At 38.7% G+C, this 19,456-nt stretch overlaps 1 protein-coding gene across 1 annotated transcript in view; it reads left to right on the top strand.

The window, feature by feature from the left end:
• The window catches only part of MOCOS (molybdenum cofactor sulfurase), a 206,129-nt gene that overhangs the window by 168,522 nt on the left and 18,151 nt on the right, over positions 1 to 19,456 (top strand). Inside the window, exons 7-10 of the mRNA XM_062500133.1 lie at positions 2,018 to 2,134; positions 4,793 to 5,236; positions 12,167 to 12,329; positions 18,558 to 18,639. Coding sequence (XP_062356117.1) covers positions 2,018 to 2,134; positions 4,793 to 5,236; positions 12,167 to 12,329; positions 18,558 to 18,639 — 806 coding nt within the window. The remainder of the gene's footprint in view (positions 1 to 2,017; positions 2,135 to 4,792; positions 5,237 to 12,166; positions 12,330 to 18,557; positions 18,640 to 19,456) is intronic.

Raw genomic sequence — 19,456 nt, 5'->3', positions numbered from 1 at the left:
TTAAAACTTCAATTTGGGAAATATGCTTTAAACACAAGATATTCTCCAAGGCATTAATCATAAATAGGGATCTTGGGGCTGATTGTAGTCTCTGCTTTCCAAGCCTGTATATATGGAGTTATTTTGATTATGTCTGTGTTGGAGAATCAAACAATTTTAAACTGAAGTAGCGGTGCAGAACACATTTAAATGTGAACTTGAGAACTCGTGCGCTATAGCAATGTTGATTTTTTTTTTTTTGTATACAGCACATTTTTTGTGCAGAGACCTTTTACACCCCACACATGAAAAATGGCAATAACTCTGAACTGCTTTTAGAAGAGCTAAATACTATTTATGTTGAATTATTTCAGCATGGAATAAGTTCTAACAGAAGGCTTGGGTTTTCTAGACACTGAGACAGTGGCTTTAGAGGTGCTTGGTACACACAGTTAAACTCAGAGATAGATGATGTATCAGAAGATTGATGTATCAAGACAGAAGATAGACTGAATTATACCGGAAAGTGTTTGGTATATGTATTGGGCCATTGACCTGTACAGAGGGAATTTATGTTTAAAATAATAAAAACTAGTAGAGATTTAGCCAGCTACAAAAGCTAGGTTGAACATTTATACCGATACCTCAGACGAAGCATGAGCTCACAGTTAGGGAAGTGGTAAGTATGAGTTGGTTGACACTCCCTTTCCTGCACCTTTAGGCTGAGCTGTTGCTGTGCATCCAGCTGAGCCCGAGCTTCGTTCATGGGGGATTGTGCCCCTGCTACAGCAGAGTCCCCTGAGTCTGCAGCATGATTGTGGTCATTTGAAGGGCTCTCATCTCTCCTGCTGTAGAAAAGGAGCAAAAGCACTGAAGGGTTAATGCAAGTTGTGCATGATTGTTTTGGTAGTCTGTAGTAGACATGAGGATCAGATTTCATGCATTTTTCTGTCCTTTCTTGCAGCTCTGACCAAGAATGCTTATCATTTTTTGTCAAAGAAATAACTGGTGGTAGCTCAGCTAATCTTATCAGCTGCTGCTGTTACTTTTTGAGATCAAAATAAAGCATTTCCAGGTTCCTGCAGTGAAGTTCCATGGTTTCTTAGCTGTGCTAAGAGGATTCCTGTGGTGTGCTTCCCTTGTTTCTTAGGTGTGCCATGAAACCCTGACAATCCATATCCCTTGCAGTGCTGTCCTCCCAGTGCATGCATATGTATGCCTCCTTCTGAAGCACACATGGGCACGTTCTTCTGTTCTCTTTGCACATAATTTTCATTCTTTCCCATAATTTATTCATGCTAGTTTGTCATCAAGTATTGTATTTCTGCCCATTCATTATTCAGTGGATGGTAAAGAAATTGTGTAATACCAAACAGCACAAGGAAGAAATGCACCAGGGACTTGGTAGATTGGGGGCTTGTAAGTGCAAGACTCAAGGAGGCATTCCAGTACATTCCTTGTCCTGGCAAATGTTACTGCTTACTGAGGGGCTGATCCTTGCAGCACTTGCGTGCCAAAATCCCATGGATGCCATCAGTTTCTGTAATGAGAATTTGCAGTTTCAGATCTGTGGAGCAAAAGGTTTTCTTAGCTACCTGAAAAGATGCCCTAGGCTTCTCTTCAGTCTCTTCAGAGGCAGTTGCAGGTGGTGGCTCTGTCAAGACACCAAGTAACACCTGCAGGCTGCAGGTCTGTAATTAGCAGCACTGATGTGAATAAACCTGTTCACAGCTTTAAAATTCAGCAGATGTACTGGCATTTACAAGTTCAGGATCTGATTGTGTGTCTTTTGTGTGAAGTAGTTGCTGAATGCTAAGGTAAACATCTCTGCGCCTACCACTGTTACCTTCTAGCCGAAGTAACAAAGTTGAAAAATACTAAATCTGTATAGGAATGGTAAAAGCTGCAGTCAGTTGTTAATTGCTTAGAGATATAATTTACCTCTATTGATTTCTACCTTTAAAACACTGTATCTTGTTGACCACAACTTTAAAATGTCTGTTTTCCGTTCTTCTATATCTTCTGCTGGATTGGGAAGGTGGACAGCATGGCGAGTCTCCACAACATACATGTTCGGACAGGCTGCTTCTGTAACACGGGAGCCTGCCAGATGCATTTGGGCATAAGCAATGAGGACATCCAAAAGAACCTGCAGGTTAGTTTCTGAATGCGATTAGAAGTTAAAAGCTAAAGTAAGTGCATCACATCCCATGGTTTTGAGTCTCTGTGACTTTACAAATGATGTTAAATTTTACTTTCTTTCTTAAAGATTTCAACTCCCTTGCCTTGCTAGAGAATTAAACTAACTGAAATTTGGTTCATTGAAATGAGGTACTGAAACAAAATAAATGATGGATGCAGAAAAGTATGTGTTGGTTGTTATTATTTCATTGGAGAACAGGGAATTGGGCCTCAATGTTTGTTTTTGGAATTGCATGATATCCAGACTTCCAGCAGAACAGAATTTCCTGGACAATTCCTCTCATGTATTTTTTTAAGTATCCTAATTAATTATTATACCTAATAATGTTCAAGTCTTGTAGCCCTGTTTCTGTTGGGTATTAGAATTTAAAATACATACACAAATTGGACAGGAAACAATTAAAGCAAATACACAGTGAATCTCAGAGAATCAAGCAAATTTAGATGACATCTACTTAGATTACTGGTGTGTTCGGTTTTTAGAATATGAATGCAAAGACTGTTTTCAAGATTACTAATGTTTTCCATAAGCTGTCATTAAAAGATGTATAGCAGGATGAATTACAGTGAAGTGGAGGAGGCTTCCTGCCTGCATATTTGTCAGGGTTTGAAATTATAGTAAATTAATTCAGAACAATCAAAAATTTTATTAATGGTGTTCTTCAAAAGGTAGGGAAAAAAAACAACTAATGGCTGTGATGATATTATAGCTCCCTTATCATTTCACAGAGATATATAGATAATTTTGCAAACATATTCACATGCAGGACTGATAGCACAAGTTCATAAAGGCTGCTGCAGCTCTTTAATACCTTCCTTGGCAAAATGATGCTTTGACTTGCCATGGAAACTCTCTCCTCTGAGAAATCAGAAAAGGGTCTACCCTTTTGCTGAAGTGAAAATTGCCAAATAACCAGCTGCAATGCTCTTGGATCTCCTTATACTAAGGAGTAAGTGACTCCTTTTAGTGTATCATTTAAATGGAGATAGGCTAAAGTTAAATTTATGGACACTTAAATCACCAAAGGTTGTATAATGAGGTGGTACAGTTCCACAGTCACTATTTTGGGACATTCCATTCCCATCAGTGCTTTGAGAAGGATCAGGATGAGTTATTGACAACATTACCATGTAGCAGAAGGCATATTTTATCATGTTATTTGCACATATACTTCAGTTTCGTCTTTTCCCAGGGTGCTTGCTGTATTCTTCCTTCCCTGATGAAGTTTTACATGATAAAATGCCTGTGAGGGAGGACTTTCTGTCTTCAAGTGTCCCTGGAGAAGTGTGGTTAGTTTTGTTAGGATATTATGTTGGAACTCATTTACTTATTTGCACAGTAGGAACCTCTCTCCTCAGTCAATCAAGCAATACTTGGCAGAAGGGTTAGGGAAGGGTATATTAACAGATGCAACCTGATTTTGCAAATGTTGCTTCTGCTCTGTTGTCAAGGATAAAAACTACATTACACTGTATTAAAATATTTACTACTGTGTTGCAAGCTTTGACATAGATGTAGAGCTTTATTTTTTCTCCTTGCATAGATGGCATATGTGTTCACTGTCCTGTGACATTTCCTGAAAAAGCCTCATGCAAATAAAATATTCGCATGTCCATTTTTAATGTGCCAGAAATGTGTACATAAATTAAATTCTGAGAAAAAAACACCCCAACTGCTGCTGCACTTAGGAAATAGGATGCTGATTTAGGGCTAAATCTAAGTCCATTGGTGAGCTGATATTAAGTGGATGAACAAAGGGGGATTCTAGCTTGCTTCACTGATGAGTTAAGTGGCAGCACTCACTGACTCACTTAAGGAATGAGAAACTTTCGCTCTTAAGGGGGAGTTTTCCATAGAGTCTTGTATGAGAGACTTAATCAGATGGGTATCTACATGGAGGTCACTACAGAGCATTCAAAGAATTTTTCAAAAAACTTTTTTCAAGTGGCTGTTTGTGCTCTTCAGAGGAGGAAGTGTTAGAGGAAAGACTAGTTCCCTTCATCCTGAAAGCAATGTGTTGACAGAAGCAGCAAAACATATTTGATGGATATTCCAGTGTGTTTTGAATGTCTGAGCTCTAGATTCAAGTCTCTGCTTTGCTGCAATCCCAGATGACTTAGTTCTCTGCTGTTTGGACTATTAAACACAAGCCATGAAAATATGGTATAAAATGGCACTCTCCTGACAGTAAATAGCCAGAAAACTGCCCCAGAAAAATCAACTGTCTCATGGTTTGTTCACTTATCTAAACATAACATCACAATTTGAATCCAAGTTTGAACTGTGCAGGTGAGACCGGAATATCCCTGGAGACAGCTGACAATCATGGGACATACAACCTTTTTGTGATTCTTGATATGTTTTTGAGAAGTTTCTCTTCCCCTACAGTAGAATAGGACAAGCAGCTCAAAATTATCTTCATAGTCTGAGTAAATCATAAGATGATTGAGGGTTTTTTCTTAATTTTCTTTGTATTGATGAGCTAAACTATTTTTTACAACAGTTTTTCAGGCTATATTTAAGAGACTCATTAATAACTAAGTAAAATTAGAGAGAAAAAAAGCCAAGTATCATGACAGCTCTCTTGTTTTTCTTCCTATTTCAAACTAGGCTGGCCATGTCTGTGGAGATAACATAGACCTAGTTGATGGACGTCCCACTGGTTCTGTGAGAATATCCTTTGGCTACATGTCTTCTTTTGAAGATGCCCAGACTTTTTTGAATTTCATTATAACCACCAGACTCTCCAAATCGGATGCTGAGATTCCTTTCCAGTCTGTTACAAAGATGACAACAGAGTCTGTTCCAGATGACCACCTTGCTTTTAACAGTGCAGATAAATTGTCTGAAATACTGCAAATCTCCGACGGAGAGCTCAGGAATCTTCCTTCTGAGGCAGAGACAACTGGCAGGTGGCAGCCACGGGAGCCTGAGGCAGAAAGCATAAGGGCAGCTGTTTCTGAGACTGCAGTGCCAACATGTAGAAAAGGTGGCAAGCCCATCACCATCACCAACATTTACCTCTACCCAATCAAATCCTGCTCTGCATTTGAGGTACGTGCTTTGTTGAACTATTCGGAAGTATTTGTGCAGCTCAGCCTCGTGTTTTTCATCAGACACGTGTATATGAGATACTAGGAAGAAGTGTGTGGGTTACCCATGTTCCCTTTCTTCCAGTTTCTGGGATCAAGACCCACATATTAGGCTATCTTGAAGGATTTTGAATTAGGCTGAAGTTACAGGGGAGGGGTAAACGTGTCTTCTGCTCTCCCCTCCCCCACAACAGGCAACTTTGCATATAATATCCTGCCTTGAAGAAAATAGTTGGATTTGCAAAACTTGCCTAAAATATAATCAAGTAATTAGTATGCTTTTACAGAATGACATGTGATGGACTTGTAGGCATTGATGGGTAGGCAGCAATTGAGAAATAACTTGATTAACATGCTATAATTGAGAGGCGGCTGATTTACATTACAAAGAAATGTTATCATTAAAAATACATTTGCAACAGAAATATGACATTTAAGTGTTGCTGTGCTATTTGAAAGTTCACTCTTTGAAGATTTTAATTGCTTTTTTACCAAGTTAATAATATCATCACCTTAGCTGTGACTTTTTTTTTTTTAATAATGCATGATGAAATAGGTGTATGGCCCACACATGACCTAGAATGTTACTCTGCTTAGTACCATACTGGGAAGTGATTTAATGAATGTCAATAATGGTATAACTTTCCCTATGAAAACTTACTGGTGTAGGTCAGTGTCTCACATCTGAGAGGAAATTGGGGTCAAATCCAGTGACGAATTCCCTGCATTTCAAATAGGGCTTCTCAGCTGATTTGATCTGTTTTGGTTTTTTTTTCTTTCTCAGTGCAGAGAAGTTGGGCAATTAAATACTATTCAGTGATCAACAAAACATCTGTATTTTTAAATTTGTGTTGGCTTATGATGTCTTTAATTCAGAGGCACAATCCTGAGCATTAAATGAGACTTGAAGAAACAATTTCCACCCCTTATTAACCTCCCACTAGATCAAACTGTTTAGAAAATCAAATTAATTGCCCATTTCATGTGAAATTTTTTTAACCTTTGTTGAAGTGTTGCAGTTTTCATAGTTGTATTACAGAAGGCCAGTATAGAAGCTGCTGAAACATGTTGGCAGTATTCATGTGCGTTTGGGGTTAAGTTCTATTTTTGACACTCAGGCTAGTGTTGTGAGACACATGGCACAACATTCAGCACTAGGAAGGCTTTGAAGTGATTGTGCCTAGGAGCAGGTAAGACATACCTCAGCATGAAAGAAAGCTTACGTTTCCCCACAAGCTGAGCCAGGTTTCTCCTCTTCAAGCTCTGTGAGGGAAAACAACTTTAGATGATCAGTTGGCACAAACCTGGTGCTCCCTGGCAGACAGGACTGCAATTCCGTATGGAGCAGGGAAATCCCCATGCCTCATGCATAGTGCTTGTGCCAGGCATGTGTTAATGGGCCCAGAGTGAAAACAGGGCTCATCTTACCTCACCTTCCACCTCTACAGTTCAACATTGTTCTGAAAGCAGTGAGAGATGGATACTTGCTTATTCATTTTAGAATAAAATAAGCATCTGCAGTAGGAGAAATAAATTTTCCTGGATATTTCTGTTTCTTTTCTTTGACTGCAAGAGGAATCTAAGGCAACTGAGATTATGCAGCTAACACTAGCTGATCTGAATAATTTTAAAATAGATAAAAAAACTGCAACTACATTATGAGGTTTAATTTTCCATGTCTAGAGTAATTTTTGAAGTCTGTTTTGATTTTTTTATGACAAAGCCTCAGCCATATTAGAGCCCTGTAATCAAAGCACTGTCAGAACCTGTATTGCCAAAGAGTAACAGAAAATTAAATAAATACTGGATTGAGTGCATGGTATTGGAAGGGACTGGAATTTCACTATAAAGAGGATTTAGCTCTTGTCCTCCTTCTACTTAAAAAGTAATTTTTGTGCATAGTTTCCATGTGGTTTATAGAAGATACATGAGTGCATATGAAAGAACAGTAGAAGTTGACCTAACAAATCCACTAGGAAAAGGGCTTTCACTACACTGGGAGAACAGGCCAGGAGTTGAAGTCAAAAGAGTATTTTGATTTTGATGAGTTTTTTATATTGAAGTAAATTCCTGCAAAAAATATTTTTGTTTGTTTCTGTGATCTTCTTCCTGTCCACCAGATGTTCTTCATGTTTTTTCTTCCCAAAAGTCTGACTGGCACTTCTAGACCTGTCATACACTTATAACCTGCCTGTGAAAAATCTTCCAATCTCACTTTCTGCCTATAGAAGAGATAAAAATTCCATCTTACAGACCACCATTTGCAAAATGAACTTAAAAACTCAAAACTTTATACTCATTTTAAATCACCAAGTAGATTAGTCTCTTCCCAATAAGCAAGAGTAGAATAGAAAGCCATTACTACCAGACCCTGCAGAGTGCACTAACCTCTAACATGTATCCATGTATGTGTTTTTATATGTCATTACTGCAGCTTCAGCCTACATCACCTTGAAACAGGAAAACAATGTATGTAACATACACTAGAATTTGAAGCAAGACATGTTAGAGAAGAAACCTTACCACAATGAAATGGCATCAAATCCTGAAAATAATTTTGCCTTCTAAGATATTGATTATACCAGAATCTCTAGGCTTTATATTGACCAAATCATATGCAAAACTATTATTTTGCCATTTGTTTGGTGTTTTTTTTTTATACAGATTTCACACTTAACATTATATTATCTCCTTACCTCAGGAAACACATAAACTTCTGAAGTAGTCATCATGTAGCTTTAGTCTTTGATTGGAATCCAGGTATAGAAATTCAGTGTCTTGTTTCTAATCTAAAATACCTTTAGATGCTTTGTAGTTGCTGGAAATTTAAAACAGTATTTTCCCAATTAAAAATCTGATCTCCATGTTTATCATTTACAGGATAATTCTCAGCTAGCTGATATGAAAAGTTAAAAGTGGTTCAAATACTGAACTGTAGTAAATTCATTCAGATTGTGATGTTTTGATACTTGAGATCAGAAGCCCATAGATTTGTAGGTTCATACTCCTGCTGGTATGGGAGGTCAAATCTTTAGCATGTGTAGTAACTAGGATTTATTTAAACTGCATGATCACTTGAGTTTTCCTAAAGTAATATGTGCAGTAGAAAATTCCAGCTAACTATGTGCAGGACTCAGCCCATCTGCCAGTGAAATCTGCCCGCGGGCTTGCTGGTTGCAGGATAGATGATTAGTGGCAGGAGGACCAACTTGAGGAGGAAGTAAGTGCAAACTCACAGCTGTTTGATCTCCTCTGTAGAGTCCTCCTCTCCTAAACTCTGATTTCTCTGTTCTATTCTAAGTGGTTTAGTATGAGAGGTTCTTGACCTCCAGAGAAAATGAGAGGGCAGAGTGCTTTGGCAGCTGGGAGGATGAAACTTGGTGTGAAGATCGTCAGCTTGCTGCAGGTCGCGTGGTTTCTGCAGAATGTTATGGAGTGTTCCTGGCCACGACTGTCTCATGGATTTTGTACACATGGTGCAGGAAGCAGAGGGCAGAATTTTCTAACTCAGCTTCTCAAATGTGTTTCCTTTTCCCTACAATTATTTTATTAAATGGAGAAAAGCAGAGGAGTAATCTCTATCCCAGACCACTTTCTTTTTTCCTACATAAAAAAGTGTTTTAAACATGCATTTTTAAACAGGAACTTCTCTCATGCCAATGACTTTTGCATAATTATATAATGCAATGTGCCCAGTGAAAGAGGTTATGAATTTAAACTAATAACTAATTAATAACTTTATTATTCTTGCAGTAGGTTTCAGAGTAAAAAAATTGCATCTCAACAGAGAAGACAAACTAGCTTTTAATTTAAAATACAATGCAAATTCCTAGTTATCAGTGGATAAATTATATGTAAGACCACTAATATTTTTAAACTTAGATAATTTAAAGCCTTTTCAGAGATTCCTTTAATGTGTTCACTGTTAGCCTTCATGACGGTATTATTGTGAACTATGGGCAAAATGTAGCCCAAAATATTTTACAGAAAATTCTGAAATAAAAAAAAAAACAAACAACCCCCACATGTTTTTTGCAGTGGATGTTTTTATTTTGCAATAAGAAAAGACAGACTAAAGTAGATGGGACAATACCAGGTGCTGACTGTATTATGCAATGGTCCTTGTGACAGGTAGAGAAAGAAGACCTTACATTGAATAATGCTGGGATGCATCATCACCTGCCATGCGTGGAATGAATGTGTATGCTGATATCTATCAGTAAAACTCTGCTTTCCATCTGTCCTCCCACTTTTAATTTGTCCCAGTAGCCAGAGGTGACCAGGCAACTTCAGGGAATTATGTTACAGGCTATATAATGCACTACTGCTCACTGCCACATATTCTAACCTGCTCTATTTTACTTCCTTTAACAATCCCTTCAGCCTCTTTGAAATAAGGGCAGGATATGCTCTGCACAGGCCACAGGCCTAAGTGCTGAGAGAATAAATGAATGTGTTCTTCATTGCTCATCTCCAGTGCCATATTAGCAGCAAACCAGCTCTGATTGTTTGCTGAACAACCTGAACTGAACAACAACAATCTGAACTTTGCCCTTCATCCATCCAAGGCAGGGCATGGTTGTTTTGTTGTTGCACCTTTCTTTACCAGGGTTCTAGCAACATGTGCAATACAGTGAGCTGAGAAGTGGAGAGGGAGCTGGGCACTTTATAGTGCACAGAGGACATCCATGACAGGACAGGGACTCACTGCAGGGCACACGTGTGTGACCCTCACTACAATGGCAAATACCCAGAGGAAGGGGAAAAAATGGGCTGAGGACCTGAAGTCATGTGCTCTATCACCTTTGTGGTCTGAGTGAAGCATGGAGTTAGTTGCCATTATTTTTTTGGACCTGTCAGAGGTATGTTGAGTGGAAGGTGTTGATTATTTCCAAATATCTGCTAGCTGGTTAGCTGGGCTTACCCTTTCATGCCTGTCAGCACGTAAGAACTACCTGAAGCTCTGATTAAAGAGAGGTGTTGTTAGCTCATGAAACCTCTTGCCTTCAGTGATGGGTAAACAAATGCTTAAGCTATTTCCTGAACAAAATTGCTGTCCTGAAGTGGAACCAAAATAACTGAATGTTGCAATAGGGAACTGATAAACTTTGTGCTCTTTTTCTATTTTTCTGCTTTTTAGTTTATTCTGCTCTCGATATCTTGCAAATCCTGACAAGATCTGTTGGATTCATGGGAGGGTGTATTACCAATTAATTCTTCTTTTTTGGAAGGGAAATTTGTTAGAGGAAATTCTCACAGCTCTCAGATGATCACCAGCTGTTCAAATGCATTTTGTAGTCTAATTGCACAGGATAACCAAAAATGCTGGTCTCTCCAAAGAATAATTTCCAATAAGAAAAAAAGTGTGTTCTTCAGCTGATATTGCAGTCTTTGGGCTATGATTCCTCTCCTAAAAAAGGCAGGGTAAAGGTTCACATAACCGAGGTGCTGACAGTTTGAGGTACTTGGATAAAGCAATTTCAGATGATACCGAAAGACCTACAATTGCTATTTATCACTGAATTTTTCATCCACACTTGCATTAAAAAATTGCCAAATAATATTATAAATCAAGTGGGTTGATAGAACACATTTTTTCTCTTTTTTTTTTCTATTTTCTGAATTCAGTATAGTCGGTAGCACTGTGGTGAAATTATTTTGAGTTCAGCTTTGATGCTTTCAGTTTTCAGTTCTAGCATGCCTGCCCTTAGCTTTCTGTAGTCAGGCTGTCAGTGTCAAACTGCTGCTGCAAGCTTTTATAAAAAGAGGAAAGGTTTATAAGAATGAGATATTTTACGTTCTGTCAAGTTTTGGGTTGATCACATGATAAACAAAAATATGATTTTTATTTAATCTTACCAGTGCTTCCAGACATGCTGTTCTTCATAGCATCATGCTGTGCTTCACATGTCTTTTCCTCAATAGTTTTTTGCTGAAGCCTTTTGTTGGCTAATTCATGTGAGATGTACTCAGCTTTTCTATAAGAATTCAATGAAGTTCAGCTGTAAACTTCTCTTTATTCTACTGCGACTAGAAAGCATACGTGAGTTGAAGAATATATAAGTGGCCAGCTTTATATTACAAGAATGGTATTAATATTTTAACATTCCAGAGAAGAAAGCAGATATTAATGTCACCCAAAGGCATTACTAAAATTATTCTCTTTTTGGATTTCAAGATTGCCATCTGCGTAGCATCAGAAACAGATGTTCTTTTCACCAGAAAACGTATGTGAAAGCAAGGACAATATTCTTGTATGGGCTATTGAATGTAAAGACTGTTATAGAACTAATGGAAGAACAGACAGCAAAAACAATGTGTTTTGTTGCAAGGGAATCTAAAGAAACTATTATTCTCCCAGCTAAACCAGAGGCTTCAGTGGTGGAGTTTCTCAAATGGATTAATTGATAAAGTGGTCCCATGTTATGAAAAATAAGTTTTTACAGAATTGTGAATTTCACAGTTTCCCTGCTTTCTGTTTGCTTGGTTTTGCCTTAATTCATAGAATTCCTGTAAAATTTCTGCGCTTTATAAGTTAAATGGAAATTTCTGGGGGAATAGGTCCTAAAAATGGATGAGTATAAAACTGAAGACAGTTTTCAGAGTGTTTCAGAGATCGTTTATTCTTATAGCTCTGTTAAAGTGTATGATGATATATAACAACTTAGAGTAATTTGATTTTTTTTTAGTCAGCTTTGTGCAGTGATATCTTTATCTTAGATTTGCAATTAAGGTTTCTCTTAGAAAAATCTGCCATTGGCTTGCATAAGTTTTCCTGATTTCAGCGTGTTTCAGTAATGGATTCTTTTCCCTCTCTTTTCCTTTCAGCATGAATCTGTTAATGCAGCTAACATTTTTTAAACCCTTGTGCCCCCTCCTAATGCTTTCCCAGGTTACAGAATGGCCAATAGGAAACCAGGGCTTGCTCTATGACCGAAACTGGATGGTTGTAAACCAGAATGGAGTCTGCATGACTCAGAAGCAGGAGCCAAGGTTGTGTCTTGTGAATCCCTCAATTGATCTGAAGCAAAAAATTATGGTCATTCAGGCAGAAGGTTAGTAAACAATATCCTTTCCTTCCCTTCTTTGTTACTGTCAGACTTCTAGGCAGCGACACCTGCATGCTCCCACCAAACTACGGAATGCAGTGCATGCTTACTGGTGACTTCTGGGACAAGTTCTGTGCCAGCTGTGGGCAATGAAAGCCCAACCTGTTATATGCAGCCCTGGGGGGCTTCCTAACTTATTGTTGGAGTAGGCAGAGAGTAGACAGTGACTCCCTATGTGCACTCATAAAATGAATGCTCCAGGATGGAGAAAGGAACAGATGGATGTGGAAATTTACTGACTAGTGTCTCTCTATAGCATGAATTTCCATTGCTGAAGGGATTGTTAATGCTGCAAAGGTAAAGTAATAATGTCTAACATTAAACACCCTGGCCAAAAACTTTCCTATTTTGTTTCTCTCTTCCTTCTTCCATCTGTGGGACTAGAGGTGTAGAGTCTTCAGTGGAAATTAGTATGAATTAAATTAAGGACCAGACATTATTTAACTCAGTTAAATACTTGCACTAGCAGGCAAATATTTCATAATATTTGAGCTTCCTGGAAATTATCAAAATCCCTTTTATTCACTGCTGAGGGGGAAAAAAAAAAATAAAGTACTACAGAAAGCCCTTTGAAACTCGGGGTGAAAAATACTTGTTTTTGTAAAGTGCCATTGCCACTGAACACTGGAACAGGTTTGAATTCCACTGAAGTTGTCACTAATGCCAAGTTTGCATGTGTCTGAATGGTGTTCATCATTTCCCTGGGGTCCAACATTTACTCAGCCTGTATGTCTTAGCCATTAATAATATATGTGTCCACATTTTCAACAGCTAGAGCAAAACAAGGGAACCTGTCTTCAGATTTTTCACCCTTTATTAGAAATCCATATGAGTGGATCTGTAACCACAGTCTCTTTTCTGTGTGTACATTACAGTTGTTGTGATCTCCAGCTGTCTGAGCACTCTCCATAGAATTAAATCTGGCTCATTGATTCTTTTTGTCTGAAATAGGTTTCTCAAAAGTACTTTTTTGATACTTCCACTAATCATGTGCTATTTTCTGTGTTTCCAATCCCAAATTACACAGTCTACTCTCTTCTTAGGGATTCCAGACTTGCTCACTGGCGCATACACTGCTGCTTCCCCCTCTTTCCTCCATACTATTTCTTTGAAATCTATTATTGAGACATTTCAATTCTATGAGGAACACCTTGCACCTCATAGTGTTGCACCAACAGCCTTCTCCCACAACTTTTAAATTATCAAGTACTTCAGAACTAATTATTTCTAGAGATTTATTTCCTTACCATCTGTCTTCGTTTCTGACCATTCTGAGTCTGTTCTTCATTTTTTTTCCTTGCTAGCACTTGTTCTGACAAGTGAATACCCATTAGTATATTCACCTGTCAATAACACCTGTCAGTAGCACCTGACATACTTTAGGGAGTCAGGAGGAAGTTCTCAGACAAAAATGACAGTCAAGGCACCCATTTCACACTGAGATTTACAGTCTCTTGCCACAGTTAGTGCCAGGGTGAAATTTGACTTTAAATTCTACATTTTACTGTGTGTCTTTTTTGGAGTTTTAACTGTCATTTGCCTTCCTTCCAATGAAAGTGAGAACCATTTCCACACAGAAGTGATTGTCCAACTCTACTGATAATTTTTCTACCCAACAGTAATTGATCAGCATGGTCTAATGTCATTGCTTTGCTACAGCCAGCATGTAAGAATGTATTCATTTTATTCTTTGTATAATGACTCTAGCTACCAAAATCCTAGCCCATGAGGTGATCTGGGCCTTCTTTTCTAATAGTCCTGCTGTTTTTGACTCTCATGGTGTTCTTGCAACCTGTGGCATTTATTTAAATTCTTGACAGTGAAATAATGGCTTTCTTTTCCTTGGGGAGTCTATTCCAGAGCTTACTGCTCCTAAGATGGCACAATGATGGGAGCACATGCAAACCTGCAGGATAAGACTGAGCAGATAAATCTGTAGGAAGTTGCTCCAATATTTGTTATGTTTTCTTTCTTCTTACCTGCAGCCTAAATCCATTATTTGTCTGTTGGTGTTATTTTTTTTTTTTTCTTTTATCCCTTCACAAACATGGATCAGTGTTATATCTTCCACTTAAATCATTTCACGGTAGACAAATTTAATTTAATAAATTGACTCTTTCCTTGAAAATCCCACGTTAATCCCTGCTGCTTTTGTCACCACTCCTCCAGCCTGTCCATAGTTGGTTTCAAATGTAGGACCTGAAGCTGAATGCTGCATGTGAGCAGTGATCCCTGTAATGGGGAGCAGTGGAGCTCATTTGAGCCAGGCTGGTTGTTCCGAAGCTCAGAACCTTCACTGCTTGTGTCGGTGGCTGGTGTTATTTCAGACCCATAGTGTTGGGTTCTGGGATATTTTTTCTCTTATCTTATATTTACATACATTATATACACAAACAACAGGACACACCTGCTGGAGCAGCTGTCTCGAAGCCTCTATCCCACCACGATCATCAGTCTCGTTTTACAGAGCCAGTCACGGGAGGTGGAAACGGCTTCGGCCGCAGCAGCAGACCAAGTTCTCTTTGTTACAAAGTCTTTTAACAACTTTCTAGCCAATAGCATAATATTAAGAGCTGACAAGCATTTGTTCAGGTCAATTAATAAAGCTGCAAGTACATCTTGCTTTGAAAAATGCTTGCTTGTAATAGCCTAAAACAATGGGTAAAGCTTTATTATTAAGCTTACGTATTTCTACTAGCTTGCTTAACACATTTTCCTGGGGCCTATCTCTACACAGCTCACAGCCCTATTGTTCCTTGTCCTTGTGTCTTCAGCATTCTTGCATTTCTCCGTCCTGAGATTTGCTTTCACACAGCTTTCTGAGAGTTGCATACCTTTTCTCTTTCCCACACCGTACTCTTGGTCTCCTGAGTAGCAGCCACCCCGAGGTCTCTTCCTGCTCCACTCCTCTGTCCGCATGGAAGGCCACCCACCCGAACTAGTTTTCCTCAGCTACAGCAGCATGCATCTTTCCAAGATGAGTTTTGTTCCCTCCATCTCTCCTCGCCCTGCCCTCCCAGTCCCTGTGCTGAGTTCCTCTGTTCTTTCCGTTCCTGCAATGCCCTTGCTTCGGTGAGTGTGCAAACCCAGCTGAGCGGTGACAAGTGCAGTCCGGCCAGCTGCCTGCCCTGGCCATGGAGCTGCACCTGCTGCGTTTCCTCCGCCGGCTCCGCCGCTTCTCGCGCTGTGCCGGCATCTCCGCCCCGAGAGCGCTTTGCTGGCTGGGGGCGCCTCTCTCCCCCCAAAACAGAGAGCCTAAAGCAACTGTGCTCTGGTAAGTGCCTGAAGCCGAGTGCGCCGAATCCCATGAAGCTGAAGTACACAGCATTTTTTAAGAGCCTTTTGCTGTTGCACTATTAAATTATGGTGAAGGCTTTATCTGCGCCACTTTTAAAACATAATGAGTCTGTTCTGTCTTCCCCTCCAGGCACATGCTTTCCTCTCCCTCTAGAACTTTTCATTAGCAGAAAATTTGTTTATGGCTATTTTATTGCAATGTAGCTTAATATTCTCTGTCTTCTCTGTCCAGGAAAAATTTGTCAGCATTATTTAGTGTGACTGTAACTACTTTAACACCTTTTGCTGAATTCTCTATGCACTGAGACACCCTTCCAGGGTTGTTCTTTAACCCCTGCATGTTGGGTGTCTCCATAGCCCCAGCTGTGGATGGACAGAAGCTTCTGTCTGACTGACCCAGCTGTGCAATCCTGCCACTACTGTGGGTAGCACGGATAGCAGAGTGGGGCTCTACACAAACCCAAAGCTGCCTGAAGGCTTAGGATCCTTGCCTGGCATGCCTGCAAAATCAGTAGGCATGGCAGCTGGGGAGCTCCAGGTGTTTTTCCTGGATCTCTGACGAAGGGATTAAGTGAGAACAGTGGGAGAGGAAGGGCTTGTGCAAACTCTCTCATTGGCTGTAATTTTCTTCAGCAGAGGGAGTGAGATTTTAATTTTGAGAAACTGTATTTATTAATTTTGTCAGAATTATTTTCTCAGGTTATGTGATTGTTAACAGGCATTTCCTATTGTGTTTACTGTTAAGCGTAACAAAGCCTTGCTATCACAGCACCCGCTTTGAGAAAATCAGTGTACCTAACTCTAAATCAGCTCCCATGGGGAGAAAAAACTTATTTGTGTCTTGACTGAAGTTATTAGAGGTTTGGCTTCCAGTAACTTGAAGGTGGGCAGGAGCAAATGCCTTCATTTCCAGAAATCCTATTACTTGAGTGAGAATCAAGTGAAATCTCCTTGTCCTCCTCCATCAAATATGAGCACAGATTGCATTGCACTTGTTCCTGACCTACACAAATGTGCAGCCAAACAGAATTTGGCTGAGAATACATTTCTGGAAAAGACTAATTTCTCTCTTTCCATTTTAGCTAACAATCAGCATTACTCTGGCAAGTTGGGCGTTAGTTTGCCACTGCGCAGTGGGAGAAATTCCGAGTGTCGAGGAGGCACTTTAAAATATTGGAGTAGAAAGATGCTAGCAAAACTGAGCAGCTAATTGCACTTTATGGAGTTTATTGTGCCTTCAAATAGTCATGTGTTACTGCCAATAAAAATAATGGGAATTAAGTGCATACACTGATGAAAGAATACACATGAATGGTTCATATTTCAGTCTATTGAAATAACAGATCTCTAATTTTCCTCATTGACTGAAAATAGGAACTATAACTATAAGATTTTTTTATATTAATACTGTGAGCACATCTGTGTATTTTATTATCAAGCAAATGACCATGGAGAATGACAGCTTTTACATTTTAGTAACTGGCAATATTCTACTTTTATTTTTTTGCCTTAAAGAGAGAATAAAATTGTAATTAACAATATTTAACTGACATAAACATCACTGTAAAATGTGTGCTATTCAATAAAAATGTGATGTACTTGCTGGTGTATAAAAACCTTTTTAAAGCCCTGAAATTCTATTTTAAGAAATTTTGTGAGTATGCCTTTGTCAGAAAGTATTTGAAAGATATGACAGTTAACAGTGCATCCAGGATAAAATATTTCAGTATCTTCTTTTCCAGAAGGAATTATGCTAATGTTTAATTGTTTCAAAGTCCAAGAGTTCTAGTTGATAAGATGATAGCATTGGCTTTTTTTTCAGGTTGTTACATGGTAGTTCCAAGTACTTATTACATATAATATTTTCGTAAGTGAATCCAACTTCACCCCCTCTGTCTTCACTTCATATACTAACATAATTAACCAAAGAAGAAGTAGACCACTTTCTATTTTGTAAAACATGCATGAAACAGATAAGACAACTTGATTTCACCATATCACAGAGCTCATAGATTCTTATTATGTGTGGTTATAACTCTGGGGCGGGGGGGGGGGGGGGAGGGTCAAAGTCTTTCAAAGTCTTGGTTAATATGTGCTGCAGTGTAATGGAAAAGCTGCATTCATTGCAGCCACACAGTGAAACACTTTGTTTTTCATTTAAGATTATTGCAATAAACAGAAAGAAAAGTAGCCCTGCTTTTCCTTTTGATTATTTTGAAAGTATCCTTTCCATCTCTTTGGCTCGTTCTGCTCAAGATGAGAAAAATGTGGGAGAAGCTGTTAAGATAGATTATTACGAGGGAATCCTCAGCTGGTTTAAATTTGGAGATGAATAGATGGGAATAATTGTCTCATTCACAGTTTTCCATACGTTTTGTCTTTAAATTGTTGTAGTTTTATCTCACAATATATTTCTTTTTTAACAAACTGTGCCTCTTTTTTTCTTCTCCCCTCCTCCGTCTTTCAGATCACTCAGTCCCTCTACTCCAACATGACAGTGTTTAATCTCATCTCCTGACTTGTCAGAGGAACCAACCTTCCAACAGAAACCATGTCTGAGGCTGTAATTCTGTGCCAGTTTTGTTGCCTGAGATTAACAGAGAAGGAAGTTACTCAAAGCTGAAATTTTGTATTTTTTAAATATGCTTTGGGTACCAAGGTCGTCTGCAGCCTTTGCGCTTTGTTTTATCATTTGGAGCCACCTGCCGGCAGAAAATATAATTCTAGCAAAAAGGAAAAAGTTTTGTTTTTTTTTAATTTGCTATTTGTGAGGTTTCTGTGACTGTGAAAATGAGCAAAAAATAAGAACTTTTTTCATGACGCTGTCATTCTTCATAAATTTTTCGTTTAAATATGACTTGCTCTCTGCCCACCTAGGCATGGACCCAATATCTGTGCCTCTAGAAGACAGTACTGGAAAAGAGGCTGTGATCTGTGAAAGTAAAGTCTGCTCACACAGGTAAGTGAGAGCAGAGAGGTACTGAAGGTGAAGATCACTGTAGCGACACTCAGGATGTGAACAGATGTGCACACAGACAGAAGTCCTTGCAGAAGTGGTGGATAGCAATGAATGATTAGTGGATCAGGAGAATGGGCCTATTTAAATAAGTTGGCATGCCCAGCACATCTGACAGAAAACAGTAAAAAAAAAATTAAAAATTAAAAAGGAGAGGAAGGACAGTACAGTAAACTGACTTAGCCCTCACTTGAATGAGTGAGACTTTTTTTTGCTTGCTCCAAGCATGAGAAAAGAAGGTGTCCCCAGTTACCTCCAAATGCCAACTGGAGGTCTCAGCAGGACCTGAATTCAGTTCCCACATTTAATAGTGATGATGCTGGCAGCTTTGCCCATTTCATAGTACATGGATCTAAAATTGCTAGAACTTTCTAAAGTTATAAACAATTTTCCATATTTACGACCCTATTTAATTTTGTTTTGACCACCAATGTTGTTCAGTGTCCCCTTAACAATCCTGGCTGCAGGTAAGTTAAATAACATTAATTCTAATCAAGAGACATACTACTTCAGTGAATATAACATTATTAATACATTTATTTACTATCCATAATGAAGTGTTTATTTATAATATTTTCTAAGAACTTCCTGCAGTCTCATTAAGTTTTCTGAGTGGCAGAAAGTATCAAGCCTTCCTAAAGTACATTTGTATTATCTACTGTGTTTCTTTTCAATGAGTCTCTTGTTAAGTTCAACTAAAATATCTACTTAAAGATTTATGTCTTCCTTTCACCAAGGTATACTAATTCTTTGTAACCCT

The sequence above is a fragment of the Cinclus cinclus genome, chromosome 1, assembly GCF_963662255.1.
Source record: "Cinclus cinclus chromosome 1, bCinCin1.1, whole genome shotgun sequence".
NCBI lineage: Eukaryota > Metazoa > Chordata > Aves > Passeriformes > Cinclidae > Cinclus > Cinclus cinclus.
This window is presented reverse-complemented; position numbering and strand designations above follow the sequence as displayed.